This window comes from Dermacentor andersoni, chromosome 4 (genome assembly GCF_023375885.2).
Source record: "Dermacentor andersoni chromosome 4, qqDerAnde1_hic_scaffold, whole genome shotgun sequence".
In the NCBI taxonomy this organism is placed as follows: Eukaryota; Metazoa; Arthropoda; class Arachnida; order Ixodida; family Ixodidae; genus Dermacentor; species Dermacentor andersoni.
Genome location: NC_092817.1, coordinates 102339841 through 102358416, shown reverse-complemented (window position 1 = coordinate 102358416; position 18576 = coordinate 102339841). Strand labels below are relative to the sequence as shown.

Below are 18576 nucleotides of genomic sequence, written 5' to 3'. Positions count from 1 at the left end.
GCAAGCGCGCATGCTAATAACACCCGTGGGACCGCGTCAAGCAGCGGCGGTATACGTGACAGATCCTCGTTAGTGAGGCGGCACTTTGATGGCGGAATACCCCAGTGATTATCTGGCTCTCTCGTGGTGAAAGCAAAATACTTACGAACATGCGCACTTACATGCTGGGAGCAAATGAAGAACTGGGAGATGGTGCGGAAAGGGAAATAGACTAATGGTGTCGAACTTAAAGTGCTTACACTATTTGCTGTTGTTTCACATTCTTAAACCATTCCTGTTTCCTGTTTCATTTCCTGTTTTCATTTCCTTCCTGTTTTTATTTTTCCATCTTTTAATCTTCCTTGTTTCTTCTGGCACCCTCAATAGCAGTCATTGCTGATGCTAACTTGACCACGTTAGCGAAGAAAGAAAGCGGCAGCTACATTAGTTTCTGCCAAATTGGTAGCCCTGGTGCAACAACCTTACCTTCTCGCTTTCATTATATTGATTAACTTCTTTGATACCCATGCCATAGCAGTGACAAGTAAATCGTGGCACGAACAAGAATGTTGTTGAAAGGATTAGGCTGCGATAATGTAGCAACGATTCGGGTTACAAATGGTGCATACGCTGTTTACTAGGACGGCACTTTATTTCTATGAATCTGTACTGAACTATGAATTATAAGTGGAATATTGTTTGCTTCATATTCGTTTGAATAACCGACAATGTAGGTAAATAGAAAGCGTGAAAAAGCAGAAAAGAAAGGAACAGTTGTGATAAATACGAGATACAGTTACACTGCTAACAATTCACAATTCATAATACAGCTCGGTGTGGTCCATCCCGACAATTGGTAATATTTTATTCAATGGCTAGAAGTTATTCAACAACGTTAAAATATTGAGATATTATCAGGTGACACGGTAAAAGAAATTTTTCCTTACTACATGATAAGAAATACATCACTTCAGCTATAGCCTTCTTCGTACACTTCCAAACGCTGACTTTTAAATGACACAAGCAGCGTCCCGTGCTTTATGAAGTAACGACGGTTCATTGTTTATGGTAAAATTTTGACATCGTTGACAGGTTAGGCGGTCCAAAGAAATCAAAGGCACCACTTTGAGTGAGAGGGAGACGATAGTGCGCATTGGAAACTAAGTGCAGGTAACTGATGCAGTTGAGATTAAGGTTATAATGTATATAGGAGATCACAGCAGAAAATCAGTAGCCTGTAAAAGTAACACAATGTGTTCCAAGAAAAAGTAAACGGAGTCCATGATGGCTAAGCCCTAGGTGGAATGATGTGGTGCGAAAATTTGAAAGCACTGAATTGATTCAAATCAACAGTTTGAAGAAATCTCGTCTGGTCGGGAAGTAACAGTATAATAGGAAAAAAAAAGAGAACACCGACCAAAATGGGGTTGTATAAAAATTCTTAAACGTCTGAACTTCCACACGCAACATTACAAAGGTTTCGGCTTTTCTCCAGAAGCGAAACGTTTAAGAATTTTTAGACAACTCCATTTTGGTCGGCGTCCTGTTTTTCTTCCTATTATACAGAATTGATTCGACTGACGCAATGCTGCTGTAACTGCGAATCGTAGGCAGTAGCCATATGTGCTGCAGTCGAAGTTATTAGTAAGATGATTGGTGTAACAATTACTACGAGATTAATAGTCCTTTAGAGAAGCGGTGTCGGAATTCGAGAGTATTTGGCAAAGGTAGGTGTTGTTCTGATGTAGTTGTATTGATGCAGTCCAAAACAAGTGTATGTACGATAGCATGTGTATTCCTAAAAACAATAATAGTACCGTTTGCATTATTTTACAACACTTAAATCTGTCACACAGTTAACTAAAGACAATTGCATTGTACAGCTGCAGTATCGATAGGAATAATTGAGCAGTAGAATAATGCGTCTCAGTGATGGCGTGGACGAAAAGGGATTTCGAAAAGACGTTCCGGTCAATGGAAGTGATACATATAACCACAAGTTGCCGACGACGGGTTCACAGAAATAAGCTGAATAAAAATTTAAAACTGGGCGACTTGGAACAACAATGGGGGCCATAGTGCTGGAAGACACGGACAAGGGTGAGGCAACCATACGAGGGCTAACATTCAAGTTGAAAGTTTGCGCTCGTCCTATTGTTTCGCTCTTATCCGTGTCTTTTATCGCTATGACCCCCCATTGCTGTATCTAATCAAATAGCCCAAACAACCGTACTTCTAGACTTGGAGCATATTCCTGGTTTCTAGTCGAAAAATACTGAGGCAAGCAGAAGAACGCGAGTGCTGTCTTGAAACTGTAAGTTTATTGAAAACTGGAGCCCAATAAAGATTGAAAATAACAAACAGTACAAAAATGGGGTGACAAATTCAGCTGCTACAAGCGTGGGGTGAAGTTATGTATCATTTTAAAAAAAGTGGTAGTTTTGCCCGAAAGGCTATACACATCTATTTCGACAGCAAATTAGCAGGCGGCTATACTATGTAAACATAGTAGATTCATCGGCTGTATAAGGGTGTAAACATAGGCATACTAACTAAATTAATATGCGTGGTGTGACGCGCGCACAAGCACACGTGAACACATCTCACTCGATGATCTGGAAACTCGCTGTCAAAACGCTGGAGTAAGTAAGCGAGGCTGCAGCATCGAGGGAATTGACCTTCGTGCTGCCTCTAATATAAACGCGAGCTAAGCGAAAACACGTCGCGTGGCGGACATTGTACACGTCGCAGATGGCTATCAAGACCAAGTGGTCCGGGCGGGTGCCGCCCCGCCTAGAATAGATAGGCTGAGAGCTTGTTCGTAGAGGTAGGACTGTGTAATCCTGGCCTCCTATAGTGAAACCACACATGCGCTCAATAGGGAGTCATCACTGTGGTCAACACTAAACAAGAGAGCAAGACAGCACACTGATATATAAATTTCAAGCAGTTATATAGATTTTTAGTAATAAACAGAGTATTTGAAACACGCTCTCCCGAAGAATTTAGCTTTAATATTCTAAGCCATCGTGAATTTTTTTAACGTTTACACTTTACTAATACACTTAGAGCATTCGGAACTTCTGTCCCACCAAGAGGAACAATTATGAAGAACAACACCGATGCATTCCGGAAGGTGTGCGGGCCGATTTTTGAGAATAAGTCGTGGCTCCGAGTTTCTCAACTCCGTGCACATTTCTAGGGCACGGCCTAGGGCACAACGGGAAGACTGACTCCATTGTACATGGACTGTTCAAAAATATCTCATTTATTTTCAGCTGTATGTCTGTCACGTATTCGAACTAATTTACGGCCTTTGCCCACTGAATAAACGGTTACACTGCAAGATATGCAGAAATGGCTCTTAAATGATACTAGGAAATTGATATTTCTCTTCGTATTCCAACCAACCGGTCCTGGTATTGCAAATTTGAGCTCTTTGCATATAAGTTTAACAGTTACCTTCAAGGACATAGACTGTGGTACCTATAACAGGGAATAAGTTGATTCTTTCTAATAATTGACATGATACGCGCCTCATATGATATTTTGGAAATCACATGCGCAATGCTTCAGAAGAAGTCGAAAGCTATTGGTTGAAGTGATACAAGGAGAGCCTATCAAACATTTTTGTATGTGGCCTAATTGTGTGATGTAGCCTTTGTGCAGTTGTGTTACATTTAGCTCATCTGCAAAGAAAGGAGTTTAGAAAGTGGGAGTTTGTAATTCAACCTAAGACCTTGTTATTCTATGCGTTACTAGACAGTGGCAACGAATGAATTCATTCCAGATTTGGCATGTTACAATACGAAATAAACGTGGTATTGAACCTTTCTTTATAATCGAGCTTTCTACACGACACTTGTTATAGTCTCATCGGCTTCCATTACGCAAAGACGTGACATGGGTATCAGATGATCTGGTTTTCATACAGCCAAAAACTAGCCACTCACAATATAGTGGAAATTCATTCGTTACAAATGGATGATAAATGCAGCGCATCTACTCACTTCTAAGCTTATGCTCCTCGTCCCCTCCGGAATGGATACGAGTAAGTACGCCTTTCAGCAAGTAAAAGAGCTGTAACTCCAGGAGTGTGCACAATATCGGGGCCCTAAATGGCTCTCCCTTTCCTACGCCTAGCCTTGGCGTTTGCGTCTTAAAGACGGCACTGACTGCTGGTTGATCGGTGCTGACCGGATGTAGACTATCTATGACCGTTTTCTAATGGCCGAGCCTGACGTAGTATGATATTGCTTGGTGACCGCGAGATGAAAAAAAAAATTGTGTTAACATGCTGGATGACCTTAAGGCTCTGCGTGTCGGTATTCTTCCGTCACACCAAGCTAAAATTAGCATTTGGGTCACCTGTGAGACTTTGTTTTTTTTTCTGTGCCATCTAAAGAGGAAGGGGGGGGGGGCGAGAAAGTATCCTTGCCTACCATTGCTACTGAAGAAATGGCACCACCTCTGCGTGACTCGTAAAGACAAATTGCTGAATGCTTCGTGACAGCGTGGGAAATGTCTTTAGCCGTATCCGAAACCTGAACGCTAGAAGTTCTTGCTTATTTGTAAATAGTTGTTTACTGGCGGTACTCTGTATACAGACTGCTTGATGTGCCCGCTAGCACTCGCTTTGTGCAGTTTTTTTCGATAGGAGCTGAAATGTCCCGGCACACAAAGAAATTCGCTTGAAGCTTTATATACGAAATTCCTGCTTCCCAACTGTCACCGGCCAGTGTGACGCCGCTGCTCCTACGGGTGGATTACTTTCATGTGCTGGTGTTTGGCCCCTTGCAAATGGAGATACAATATGCTGTGGTTTACCCTTCTACATCTACCACATCAAAACGAGTGTTGAAGCACCGGTTCCGCCTCTCTTTATTTACTGCATGGTATCATACACAGAGCGGATAACACAATTTCAAATTGTTAATTTTTGTGTTAGACGCACACTCATACAGCAATGGCTATTCTACAGTCTTCGCTTTATTTCTTAATTGTAAAAATTATGCGTTAGTTCCCTGCACGGCACTAAATTGAGCATAGAATGGAATCAGAAGCTTGGCCCAGTTCCTTCCCTTCCACTAAGGTGACAGAAATAATTGGTAAGACGCTTGCGTTATGTTTCTTTTGTACAAAGCAGCAGAATATATCACATCAACTGGATATCTTCTAATAAATCATGTAAGTGATGTCATCGGATTTCAACTATATTTCTTTCTGCTAAGAGCTGCTATTTACACGTGGATTGGGGCAATAATGAGCTCGCACTCAATAGATAGCTTACTATTTTCGTTCTGCCATGTTGCACTCATGTGATAGAGAATTTCACATCAGTATGGCTCCCGTTAAAGATATGACTCTGCGATGTCACTGGCAGTCAAATGGCGGCCCTAGCAAGGATGCGAAGTGCATTAGGATTTTATGGCTATCAAATGAAGGGATTCTGAAATGACTGTATCACTGCTCCCAATGACGACTGACGTGACTTATGCGGCCATGCAGTGCCGGTGTCTCCAGGCACAGATATTTGCCTTTAGGAGACGCGGACTCTGTGGGTAAAAAAGTCGCTGCAAAGGTCATGGCTGCGCATGTAATTATTTATTTATTTATTTATTTATTTATTTATTTATTTATTTATAAGTATACCCTCAAGACCCAGCGGGCGTTACAGAGGGAGTGGGTACAATGCAAATACAAAACAAAACAATAAAAAAAATTATAGGAAAGAAACAGTTTGCAGCTACATTAGTAAATGTTCAGTAACTGCAGACCTGAACAACGCTTGGTCCTTAGTGGCAGCGATGGAGTGGGGAAGGTGATTCCACTCTCTACTAGTCTTTGGAAAAAAAGACTGTAAAAGGAGATTAGTCCGGCACAGAGGGACGGCTACATTATTTGGGTGATTTGGGTGATGAAAAGTAAGCAGGTTCTGAGATGAGTTCCTGTCGAAGTATTTGATTATGAAAGAAAATTTTATGAAAAAGCAAGATGCGGGAAATCGTTGTTCTTGTTACCAGGTGTGGATGGTTAAGAGGGGACTATGTCTTTGCAAATATAGTATACAACAGTAAATCGACATTTCTTCTGACTAACCTTGCTGTCTTTCATTTCATATCCGTGCCCCTCTCTGTACAAATAATGCGGAGCAATATCATCAAAATCTCTAGAAAGTCTCTTGAAACCACTGCTTAAGATTTTTGAGCTCCCAGAGTTCCGATCGCGAAAAGAAAAATTTGTGAAACGCACATGATGTATGCCAGGTGCGTGAAAGATACCAAAACTACCATGGTTCTCGAGTTTGAGTGCGTAGCTCAACCTTTTGTATCTTCCTGGCATTCCTTGACCTCGCCACAAACCTATGTGACAAAGTGACACGCGGCATGACATTTTCCCCTCCTCCCCCTCCTCAAGAAGCGGAAAAAAATTATAAAAACGGTGTGCTCAGTTCAATATTCGTGAGTTGGATGCGGGAATATAAGAAAATTCGAGCCGGCAGCCAGTATAACCTTGAAAAAATGGAACATGAATTGATACGCCCCGAAGTATGGAGCCAGAAATTAAATTGCAGAAATAATCCGAAACTAAACTGCTTCTACTTTTCAAGCAAATGTGACGTTAAGTACACACACATTTTGATAATGTTAAAAAAAACAGTAGCAGGGTGGTTTCTTGCAGTTCCATATGTGTAGGCACGAATAAGAAGAGAAAAGGATCCCGCGCATGGCGAGCACGTGCGGTACACAAATAACACCCGCGACATCGCAAAAGGCCGCTCATTTTAGTCGTTCTTCTTTCTTACGCCATCACGATGTCTCATACTGTTACATTTCTTGTTCTCTAAAGCAATCATGTGTGCAGTGCATTCATTAACCCATTTTCATGCTTGTTCATTCTTTGTTATGTCTGTTAGCCTTGTCATTCACCATGTAGCGACAATCACGCTACGTCCTTGTTATCTTCAATAAGACATACACAGCAAATTGCTATTTATGGCGTTTCTGCATAGTGTGCGTTTACCCGGGGATGTAAGGAAACATTAATTATCCACCATGCCATAATTGGAAGGTGGGGCGGCCTGCCGCGACCAGGCATGCAAGAAATGACTGGTCTTTGTCGACACGATGGAAACGCCAAGCAGACAGCGACATCCGAAGCCGATTTACTATAATTACGGGCTAACGTTGGTTGCCTAAACAGATGAAAAATATGTGGCAGTTAGAGCTCGTAGCGTCTTGATGCAAACGATTCATTGAAGAACACTGAAAAATAGCATAGATAATTTCGTAAATGTGATATGCAATAACAACGGCGTACAATCGCGAAGGAAGGTTCATGGATGAAGTGCTGGATAATTTCATAACGATACTGTCCCTTGAGCCTTACTGCCTGACACGTCATCGAAACAGTTCAGTTCACTAAGATCAGTGCATCATTATTTAAAATGCTGGTTCTTTATTTGCACATATTCTAACTATTGCAATTGGTATTGCTTTGACGCATCTATGAAACGCTTTTGTCGCTTTTAATTTGTCTTATATCGATCTACTAGGGGCAGTTTGGACAGTGACCACGGTTGATCTGCACTTATCAATAGTGGAACTTTGGCACATTAGAGAATTGAATGCAGATAAGATGAAAGCCAAGTAAAGTGCAGCAGCCTCACTCGATGTACTTGAGTAAAACCTGCATTGAGAAACACATTAGTGCGAAAGTGCATTAGGTACCGTTAGCTTCGCATTCGCATCACTTGCGCATGCATGGGAGTAGAAAATACGTGGTTAGTTGTCTTCATTTTGCAGGTACCCTTAAGCCAACAAGACACGGCGCATCTCCTGATTCTCAACTCACATTTAGTGCTCGTGCGAAGAAAACATATGGTCGAGTTTGTTCATATGTATCGGCGAAGTTGCATTGCTAACTTTGATTCGAGCTTCTCAAATAGGTATCTATTGAAGATGAAAAGAAGAGGATCTGAATGCTTTAGCTTCTATTTAGCTGAGCGTCATCATCTTGTACACCATTGTTATGTGCCGTGGCGCCGATTACGTACGTTTATGAGCATAAGACCGGTCCAACATCTGTTTGTAGTTTTCAGAAAGGATTGTAATAATTTTTGTCACACAAGGAGCTCTCAACAAATGTCAACCCTTAGGTAATACAGTCCAGTACAGTAATTAAAGCACCATTGTGAGACCTGTATAACTATGTAATAGTAAAAAAACATTTCGAATTCTTTACTTTTGCAAACATGTTTGTAATGATTTTCACGGCTAAAAGCAGTGGTAGGCAGCTTTACAGAGGCCCAGAAACTGGATACAATGCAGGGCTGTAAGCGCCAACCAGACGTACGCGCCGGTACGCGGCCGCACGCGCCACACCGCGTCTGAACGCGTACGGCGCCAGGCGCAGAGGCTGCATCGCATCTCGACGCGCTGCGGCGTGGAGACCTTCCACTGCTAGGTTTTTTGCGCCTGCGCTGGAAGCTGCCGCTCGCGTCACCAGCCCGACGCGCTTCACGTGACCACGGCGAACTGACGTGACTTCGGGAACGATTTTTCAAGTGGCGTGCAGGCAAGCCAGGGCAAGCTGTGTGCGCTGTGATCGGAGTTCCCCAAGGGGTTTTGTATTTTATGATGGCAGCCGCTGAAGTCTTCAGCCTCAATGGGTGCATTAATAACGAAATGTTCATCGCCGAAGTTCGAGACGTGACACAGCGTGTAGCACGCGTAAAGAACAGAGCGCACAGAGCGCGCTAGGCCGACGCTGCTGCAGGTCTCACCGAGTTCCCAATGCTCCGTATTAAGTCACAGCTGAGCTGACTGAAACACTAGGACTTCTGCAATATCTTTTCTAAAATATAAAAACAAATTTTAAGATATACTTGTTGTGTTTTATTGCCATCTTTAGTACATTGCTAAACGCGGCCGTTTAGTGAAGGCTGGGCTGCCTTGAACGCAGGCATCTAGCAACACTGCGCCGCCTCGACGAAACACACGGCAATGCGTGGTAACTCGTGCATTGTTTGACTCCGCGCCCTCTTCCTTCGCCGGGCGCGACGCGCGGACGCGTTCCAACGTGTACCAACGCGTACGTCTAGTTGGGGCTTAACTTCATGCACACGCTGCGCCCCAGACCTCGATGTCCGTGTCAAACTATAAACAGATGCGTATAACTAGGTAACCCCCAGAGCATTAAAAATAACAGATCATAAGGAATAAGAACAATGTAATGCGTCGTACGAAATCTTAAGAAGCAATGATAACACAAGAAAAAGAGTAAACGTGTTACAGTACTAAAATGTGCAATACTAGATACGTAAGCAAGCGTATTGTAAAAATACTAGCCGAAATGGTAGCACAGAGAATACAGCAAATGTATCAGCAGGTAACAGAGCAATAAAATAACAGATCAACAGAATTACGTTAGACATATGTTAATCATCAAACCATTCAACCGGAAATTAGTCACTGTACAAAACATTACAACGTGAAGAAGAAATAGCGAGATAAGTTTGCCCATGTCCCAAGAACATACATGAACGTACGCCAAAATAATTTATTTAAAAAAGTAAACGTAGTAATATTAATGTCGGTATCGCCATATCTTTATATCTATTAAAGAATAATGGAGGGTTATGTTTCAAGGATTGCAAATTTATAACAAGTACAAAAACATGGCATTAGCTATAAGTCAGTGCTATGTGTGCGAATATCATTATACAGTTGTAGCAATGCAATTTAAGTCATGAAATGGTTGAGAGTGGGTGAAGATGCATAGAATGAGGCCAAGACACGAAATTGATACATATGCTGTGTTTACATAATGTTGCAAGACTGGAAATAATGTTCTGTTCGAGATAATCCATATTTGCAATGTTGCAAATAACTTTATTTTGTAATAACTACATCTGTAATAATTATTTGCGTAGTAGTCGACCCTACCAAATGGAAATGAATAATATATGAAGCAAATAACCTGGAATAAATATGTAATTTTGCTTGCACTGCAACAATGGCACGACAACGCGACAGTGGTCTTGTACTCAGGATGCCTAAGCTGCCATTTTATTAGATAAAGAAATATAAGAACAAGCTTGGAATCTCCTGAAATCAAGACTGCCATTGATAGTTGAGCATTAATTACGTTTTCTGCGGATTTCATGAAATTCTACCAAAAATACAAGTCATAGATTCGCTGCGAGATCTGGTACACTGGCCTACGTAAAGAATACGCGACATAAATCATGGAAAAGTAATAACTTTCCGCTCGAGTGCAGTTGACTGGAAGCTGCGGGGAGTAGTGTGGCTTGGTCAGCGACTACAATACGAAATCTCACCGCCAGGAATGACATCGAGGGGACTTGAATAGCACTATGCTGAGGTCTGTACTCGAGGTGGGCCTACGGCGTGACTATACCATACGCCTACTTCTCGTAGGCCCACCAAGTTCGGGGTACGGCACCCCATACGTGCCGTGGTATGTCCCTAAATGCATAGAAACGACGAGGGCCGCCAGCCGCAATATATTCAGCCATCCTTTAGGTGAAGATCGGAACTAAACTCAGGTGGTTTGTTTTTGAGAAGATCGAACTAAGAACAATAAATAAAAATTGACTATTGAAAACAACTAACCGAAAACAATATAATTGAAGGGCACCAACCAAGCCACAAAGAAAAAAAAAAAAACTCCATCAGTGAGCTTTAAATGTTCAAGCAGCGGGTCGGTGATAACTGGTTCAGTGAGCCAAAATGAACCATCAGTGCTCACGCTCGGGATCCAGGTGGCGTCTCATCTAATAGAGCGACAGATACAAGCGCGGAATTGCCAAAAGTGAGTGACAACGCCGCAGCATGTTACAAGAAACCACAGGTTATGGGTATGAAGCGTCGTCACCAGAGCAACACGAAGTTTTCCACCGGTGCTTTAAGTTAAGCGCAGTGCTTTCACCCCCGTATGATCGCGGAAGCACCTAAGCTCTAAACGGTGTATGCTTCCATCCGTCAGTGACAGCACTCTTTCTTGCGACCTCTTTCTGCTTTTACTCACACCTTCCTATTCGGTCGTTTTTTCTTTAGCTAAATTACTTCTTCGTGCGGTAATTTTTTTTATTGAATCCTCGTAAATTACATGGTGGGATGGCCTTTCTCAAATCGGTGTTCTCTGCCGGTACGAATTCTTGCGTTTACAGCCTTGTGTGCTTTTGACCGCAGTAAAGAAGGGATAAGTTGTCACAGTACCTGCGCAAGCCTACTGCAGCCACTGAATAAGCTCACCGTGCCTCGAAATCGTGGTCGTTCTGCATATAAATTCTGCAACAATTACGAGCACTTTAGTTTCTTGAACAGTCGTTGCAGTGCCATACTGAGTCAATACATATTTGCAGTTTTGAGATCACGCAGTTTTTATTGCCATAGTAAATATATGTACACTACAGGCGCATTTACGCAATCACCGTCGGCGTCGCCATGACGCTCCCTATAATATTCGATAACATCTCGGGCGCGCGGCTCATGGACTCGTACCACATTAACAAAAAACTGCCCGTAGAAGACGTGGACGAGCACAGAAACGACAAACACGGGTGGGAAAGAATGCGAGGGTGGGCCGAAAATCCTCGCGCGCGCGTAGGGGAGGACGATGGGTTGGTAGCGCGCCGCCTTTCATCTGGCGCAAGGCACCAAGTGGTAGTGGGTGATGGGGTAGGGCAGGGTGCTTCCAATTCGGCGGCGGCTGCGTGGGCACTATCTTGAAAGCGATCTGCAGTGCGTGCAGAGTCTAGGTGCACGGTGGGGTGGTAGTGCCGCGTGCACCTTTCTTTCCGCTTAGTTGGGGCGGAATCGAATGGCAGCAGGAAGGGCAATTCGCTCGCTGTTGCTGTCGCTTTTTCTCACGCTAGCGTTTTGAGAGCCAGTGTCTGCGGTCATCGAGTGAGATGTGTTCATGTTTGCCTGTGCGCGCGTAACACCATTCTTGTTAATTTAATTTGTAGGCGAATGTTTGCAGGTTAATACGACAGATAAATCTAGTATACTTACTTCGTATAGCTGCCTAATAATTTGCGATCACAATCAATATTTAGCTTTCGAGGGAAACTACTTCTTTTTCCTTTTTAAAGTCGTACTCGGACCAGTAAGAGCTCTGTATTGTCGACTTACACGAGGGCGAACTTCTTGTCATTCTTTTCTGAGCCCGCACCATGCAACGTGACATCACAAAACTCAATCACAATGCACACAATGGTTTCATTCACACTTGGTGTATAGCACCACGATGATAACACTGTTATTACTACTTCGAGTTTGATACTGATTCTTTTCTTTCTTGATATAATAAAGATTATTTATTTATTTAGTTATTTGGTCATTTAGTATTATCATTCATTCATTCATTCATTCATTCATTCATTCATTCGTTCGTTGATTCATTTTTGGTCCGGAAGCCTCTCTGGACAGCACAATTCCGCCTTTTCTCGCACGTAGGAAGACTTGCCACATTTGTGGCCTTAAACTGGTCCCCGCACATACACTGCTGAGGGTGTCGTATTTGATCGCGATATTGATCTAACTTAGCTGGTACGTTACGCTGAGATAGACGGCCAGAAACGCAAGCAGAAGCAGTAATTATAGAAAAATGCAAAGGCCCGTGCAGAACAAGCTACACTAAGCACGGGAGCATGAGGGCAGGCTTTCAGGCTGTCGCTTCAAAGTAAAGGAAAGTATGTGCAGATTGAAATTGCCGGTCGAACGCCGTGACCTGCGCCACAATTGCTTTTTAGAAAGGTGGCTAAATTTTCAGCGCAGATGTGTTAATGGAGCACTATGTTCTTTTTGGGGGGGTGGGGGGTGGGTAAGAAAAGTCAGTAAAAAGAACGGTAGAATAGAGCATGAGCAAGAGACAGTGTGTGCGTACAGTTAGTGGGGGAAGGTGAAAAATAGGAGAGAACCGGCAGCACGTTGCGGTGACACATAAATACTCGCCGCCAGCCACTGACCACGTTGGCTTCTTTTGAGAACTCAAGACCAACCAAGTTCCGCTCGAGTGCTGCCTGTGTTTGTCATGTGCTGCTCCCACTCCCCCACCTCCGCCCCTTTCTTGGTGCTACTACCTCCGAGGACTGTAGCATTTTTTGTTTTACTCCTTTTTTTGTGTGCCCCCGTGTCGTACTCACTCACCATAATGTTTTCGCCTTTGGCAGACCTCGGCGTTACACAATATCGCGGTCATCCTTGCTTGTCTTCAGCCTCTTCCTGTCCTGTGAAGGTTGAAATGGCTTGGCTTTGTTACTAAAGGGATTCATATCCGAATATTTCATAGGAAATGTTTCCTTTACTGAGGAATTTTAGAGGTTGCTTTAGAATAACCTAAACTCCTGGATGTCGCATCACGGAGGCAGCACAAAATCGGCTTCATTTCTTGTTGTCGCGTGGTTCGACGTCCGAAGGTATTATTCAACCCCTCACTGGCTTGTTAATGTTACCTGATGCTACAACGCATCAAGTTTATGCCCTCGTCAAGTTTTTCACTGAACTGCATCACTCATAAGAAAGTGGAAATTACGTGCTTTGAAGCTGAGCATATTATTATTGAGAAGACTAATCATAGCTTGCTTTTTCACTTTATTGTGGACATTCAATAACGTTTTCATAAAGTTGTTTCCATTAAGTATTTCCATTTAGAATGTTGACGACATGCTTTAGCAAGAAGATAAAATAGTTTTCCTTCACCCTAGTACACCTTTATATCAGTTGCGCCCTTCGCGGTCTATATTTGTCCTACAAGAATAATCATTATCTGCCTCGCCTGCGTTTCCTTTCTTGAAAACGCTGCACTCGATACTTTCCTGTAGAGAATACTATATCGAGCAGATAACGCGCATGCCGTTCATGACTTGGAAGTACTGGGCACGCAGCGTTAAAGAAAGCAAATGCGGATAAGACAGACGACGATTATTCTTGTGGAAGAAGATAAGCCCCAAAGGGTGTAAAATTTTTAAAGCGTGTACCACAATGCGGCTTCTTTTCCGCACCGCTCAGTAGCAAGCTTCTGCCAGGGCCGTGCCTCTAAAAGGGAACATTTCCTCAAAAAGGCATTCCAATAACTGAAAACAAGAAAAGTACTATTAGTACTTTAACTATCGATTGAAACGTCTAACCTGGTGTACGGAAATTTTGCAATAAACCAAGATTAGAGTGTGAGCAATAGAATGCGCTCGCGTGACAGTGCCCGCCTTATTCAACCCATTTCTATTCGTCTGTAGACTTCGTTCACATTAACTGGATCCAGTATGAATGTTTGGCCTACATAAACGTACTGCCCAAGAGAACTTAGAGATTCACTACTTGGCATGAGCTACCTTTTTGTTACCGGGCTATTCCAGATTACTTTAGACTTTTGCATATTATTTTTCAACGCCGCCCCTAAGGACTTTAGCGCATGATTACTTGAAAAAGAATTGCGCTTTCTTTATTAGCATTTGAATTCACTATTCCCAAGAATGAGTATAGGTTAGGCATTTACATTTTTTATGTCAAAAGAAGGTAGACCAAATTTTCAAGATGCAGTGCCGTACAACACTGTACCTCCAGCTTGTAAACTACAACTTTCTTCTCGTGTAATAGCCCACATCCTTTGCTCACGTGATTTGACGCTATTTCAGCTTGATTATTATGGACGACACAACTGTATTCTTTGAAACATTATCTTATGTATTTTGAAAGTTTGCTTCATAAAACCCTGCCATAAGCACAAGATATTGTGCAATGTAAACCAATTCCTAAGCTCTGTTGTCATCATCGAGAACGTAAAAAAGTCTGGTGTAATTATTCGTCTGCCGACAGTAGAACCTGAACAGGTTTCAAGTATAGCATCGCCAAACACGAGACCCAGCGCTCGAATGCTACCTTGAAGAACTTATCCAAGATTTTTAACTAATTCAACTGCAGATCACCAGAAAACTATGTCCAAAATAATTAGCATGAGAGCATCTTTAAACTTTTTATCTCACTCTGACGAAAGTCAAGTATGAAAACATGCATCTTCCACAAGAAGCGGCTTTTTTATTTGTATTCGCCTCGTTTCGTTTATGATACAAAGAAAATTGGTCAATCATGTATACCAGGCACTTCTACGTATACATTAGGCAATTTTTAAAAACCGCATGCGGCTGTTAGCACAATTGAAGACCTTGAGCTGGTTTCCTCACAGAGACGAACAATACTTGCAAGAGGACTTGAAATACATCTTCGGCGAAGTATAAAAAATGCAATAATGAAGTCTTAAATAATTACCTTACGGTTCATATTGTTGTTTACGAATTGTAGCTGGGGAGTTTGTTTGCCGGGGCAGTTCCACCTGAAGGAATTCTCAGGATGACACCAGTTTCCAGCTAATAATTACCGAAATATAATTATCGCCGAAGTAAATTGTGGATTCACTTACTTTTGTGTTTCAACGCATAAAATCGTGTTTTGTTCAGAAAGTAAGTGATACAACCATGCATTTCTACTGCAAGTTTGATGGCGCATATGAAGAATGGTGTCATCCACATAATTATATTCATGTGCATATACCACAGTCTCATCCTAGACCTAGTCTCATGAGCTAAAAATTCTAAAGTGCAACATGTGTCGTAAGACAATTAGTTAAAGACAATTAGTTAAAAACGTATTTAACATATTTTTGTTGGTAATTGATCATGAATTTTCATTTTGAGTGCAAATAATGTCTGCTTCTTCGAGCAGACCAGCTGAAGAAATAGGATTATGCTTTCTGACACATGCAATTGTTAAAATTACTTGAGGTCTATCCAGAAACACCTGGTATATAAAGAATGACTGCATTGAACAAAATACGCCTATTCAGATGCCTAGTCTAATGTGCACCGTTTATTACCTAGACAATAAAGACAAGCGGAAACTAACGTACACGTCTAATCGCAAACATCTATAATACCAAGCTGATAAGCCGACACTCACTTGTAAACCTTAGAAAGTGTTGATACTCATCAGCCTATGCCTCTTTCAGACATTCGCTAACCCATTCAAGAGTCACTTCAAGCACCTCCGTCGTTCATAACTAGCAAAAATCACACGCACGAGCACCACACGTATATAGCGCAGTAGAATCAATCCAGTAAACGATTACTTTCGTCGGGGCATAATGACTTGAGACACCACTCAAACAGAGGCGGAGGCGCTCTGCTACCGTGGCTGGCAAGCAATCATCACCGAAAAGGTGGCTCTCTTTGTATACCTTGGAACCGTTTTCTTTCCCTGTGCCCAAAGCGCTCGACCTAGGCAATTTCCGTGTTTTATATACTATGAATCTGCATGTCTAGCTTAAGCGAAATCTGCATGGTAATCATGGCAACTACTTCCTACTCTTTAAAGTGGACTGGAGATAATCAAATAGTCAAATTCTCTGTTCAAGATTACTCCCGATTGCTTGCTACTATACTATATGGACACAAGTCATGCTTGTCATCCTTGACGTTTTACCATATGGCGACCTTGCTTTCTTGATCTGCTTGATTTTATTAAATAATAAAAGCCGCCATCATGTCCTTTCTTCAGATGAAGCAAAATAAATTGTATCAGGAGCCACGCTCAGTGATTCCGGTTACTGAAAAGCTCTTGCAAAAATATTAGATGACTCAATCTGCGATTGAGCTTGCCCGTGCTCGTCCATCACATAAGCAAGAACAAACGCATACATAACAGAAGGTTAAAGTTGCTCCTTGAAATTCACGCACATATATTTCAGGGAACTGCAAGACGCTTCTTAAGAAGGCAAGTCTCAACAGAAAAGAAATGCACCGACCTTTTTCAACACTACTTGCGGCATATTACTCTGATTCTCCTCTTCACGTGTCAACCCGTTTATATTAGTGGTCTTGGATAACTTCTCTCAATGTGCTTTTCTCATTGTCTTGCTCAGATGTTCAAGAAATAGGAAGCACAGACATGGTGATTTCGAAGGAGTTTTCTATTACAAGTGCTCAGGTAAAGCCTCCTATTGCTTCATTTAGGTGTCGAACTACTCAGTCCAGTTTTGAAATTATTATTAGTACGGTAGTTATGTAGTGACATCTAGCGTTGCGTGGTTGGGACAAGTACCCGAAAACGACACTGCAGTGTTAACACCAATAGAAGTAACTGCAACCGCGCCAATGGCATTAAGTAATCAATGTATCTCGGCTTTCTTTTCTTTCGGCTATCTTTCTTCTTTTCTTTCGTAGTATAAGGCAACCACCACATGATATATTCTTACACCTCCTGAAGTTGGCACCGTCCATTCTGCAATGTCTTTTTTTTTAATTTGTTGTTCGCTATGACATAACTGAAATTACTTCGAGGGGTGCAAACGTCTCCTTAAAATCTAGTCCTTGTAAATTTATGTGCGAAGTAAGCTAACCTTAGAATTATGTGATGAACTGGGATAGTTGGTGTTACTTTATTAAATTGCGATTAGTGAGAGTAATCATGGTAAATGACCCAAACACAGCACACAGGACAAGCGAACACTCTCTCGCGTGGTCTCGTCCTCCATTATGTCTGTTCTTGTCATTTTCCATAAATACTGTGACTTAGCGTATTTTAGAATAAGTTAACCGTAGAATACTATTTAACGCGATAGTGTTGAGGGCCCCGTGTAGCAGAATATTCTGTATCGCCGTCGGTGGCATTGTTCTCGCGAACCACAACCATGCAGGCCTTCCGCGTGGAGCAGAGACGTTACTGAACTATTCGAATTTCTTAAAGTAAAATGCGTCAGATAATTCGTAAAGTCTGACTAACAAACAGCCTACAAACATAATAACGTCGGACTGTAATTTGAATGTACGAGAAAATACTTTAACTACTCACGAAAACACAATTTAATTACGAGGAAACTGAAACACAAATCCCTTTTTCCTTGCTTACGGGGGTATAAACCATTGATGAGTTCCTGCTTGCATCCTCTGGCTTACAGGGATACGAGTCGTTGCTATGCCCTGCACTGCCGCCGGGATTGGCCCACTCTTCTTTCGGGCCCTGTGTCGAAGATTAACTGGTTTCGGTGTCGGCATCAACGGGGCCCAATAAAGCTGTCACGTTCCGCTCTTAAAGCCGAAGTTTAAGTGTGCTCCAAGATTTTTCTTTGCATTTGGATGTAGCAAAATGTGAACGTAGGCTTTTCGTGGACATCACTTTTTGTCTCTGATTAAAAGATTACCTATTCAATTTCCGAATGGTGTTTTATCTGTGATGTTTTACCTCTTCCAAGCCTGTTGCGGGCCTCAGCGTTAACACGGACAACAAAAACTCACGCATATTGTCGTTTTCAAATTTACCCTTCTTTTGTTCCCCAAGGTAACTGTATAATGCATTTCGAAACTGTTCAGTGAACAGCTGCGTTGACTGCTAATAAGGAATTATGAAAATTGCCTCAGATCTTTTAAGACTGTTCATTGAACCTCTAGGGCGAAAGGTAAGCAGAAACCCAACGTTTTAGGAAACAAAAGGACCAGTAGCTTTAAAAGGCGGATAAAGTGATCATGAAAGGAGGATGTTGCTTCACTGAGAAAAAAATAGGGCGGTCGATTTTCGATTT

At 42.1% G+C, this 18576-nt stretch overlaps 1 protein-coding gene across 2 annotated transcripts in view; it reads left to right on the top strand.

Annotated features, from left to right (window-relative positions):
* Window positions 1-18206, top strand: part of LOC129386282 (uncharacterized) — a 119912-nt gene extending 101706 nt beyond the window's left edge. The window contains exons 4-5 of one of the 2 annotated variants that reach the window (XM_055074086.1): window positions 16921-16985; window positions 17956-18206. In XM_055074086.1, coding sequence (XP_054930061.1) covers window positions 16921-16985; window positions 17956-18033 — 143 coding nt within the window. In that variant the 3' untranslated portion in view covers window positions 18034-18206. The remainder of the gene's footprint in view (window positions 1-16920; window positions 16986-17955) is intronic. The other variant, XR_008613733.1, reaches the window with a different exon arrangement.
* The last annotated feature ends 370 nt before the right edge of the window (window positions 18207-18576 follow it).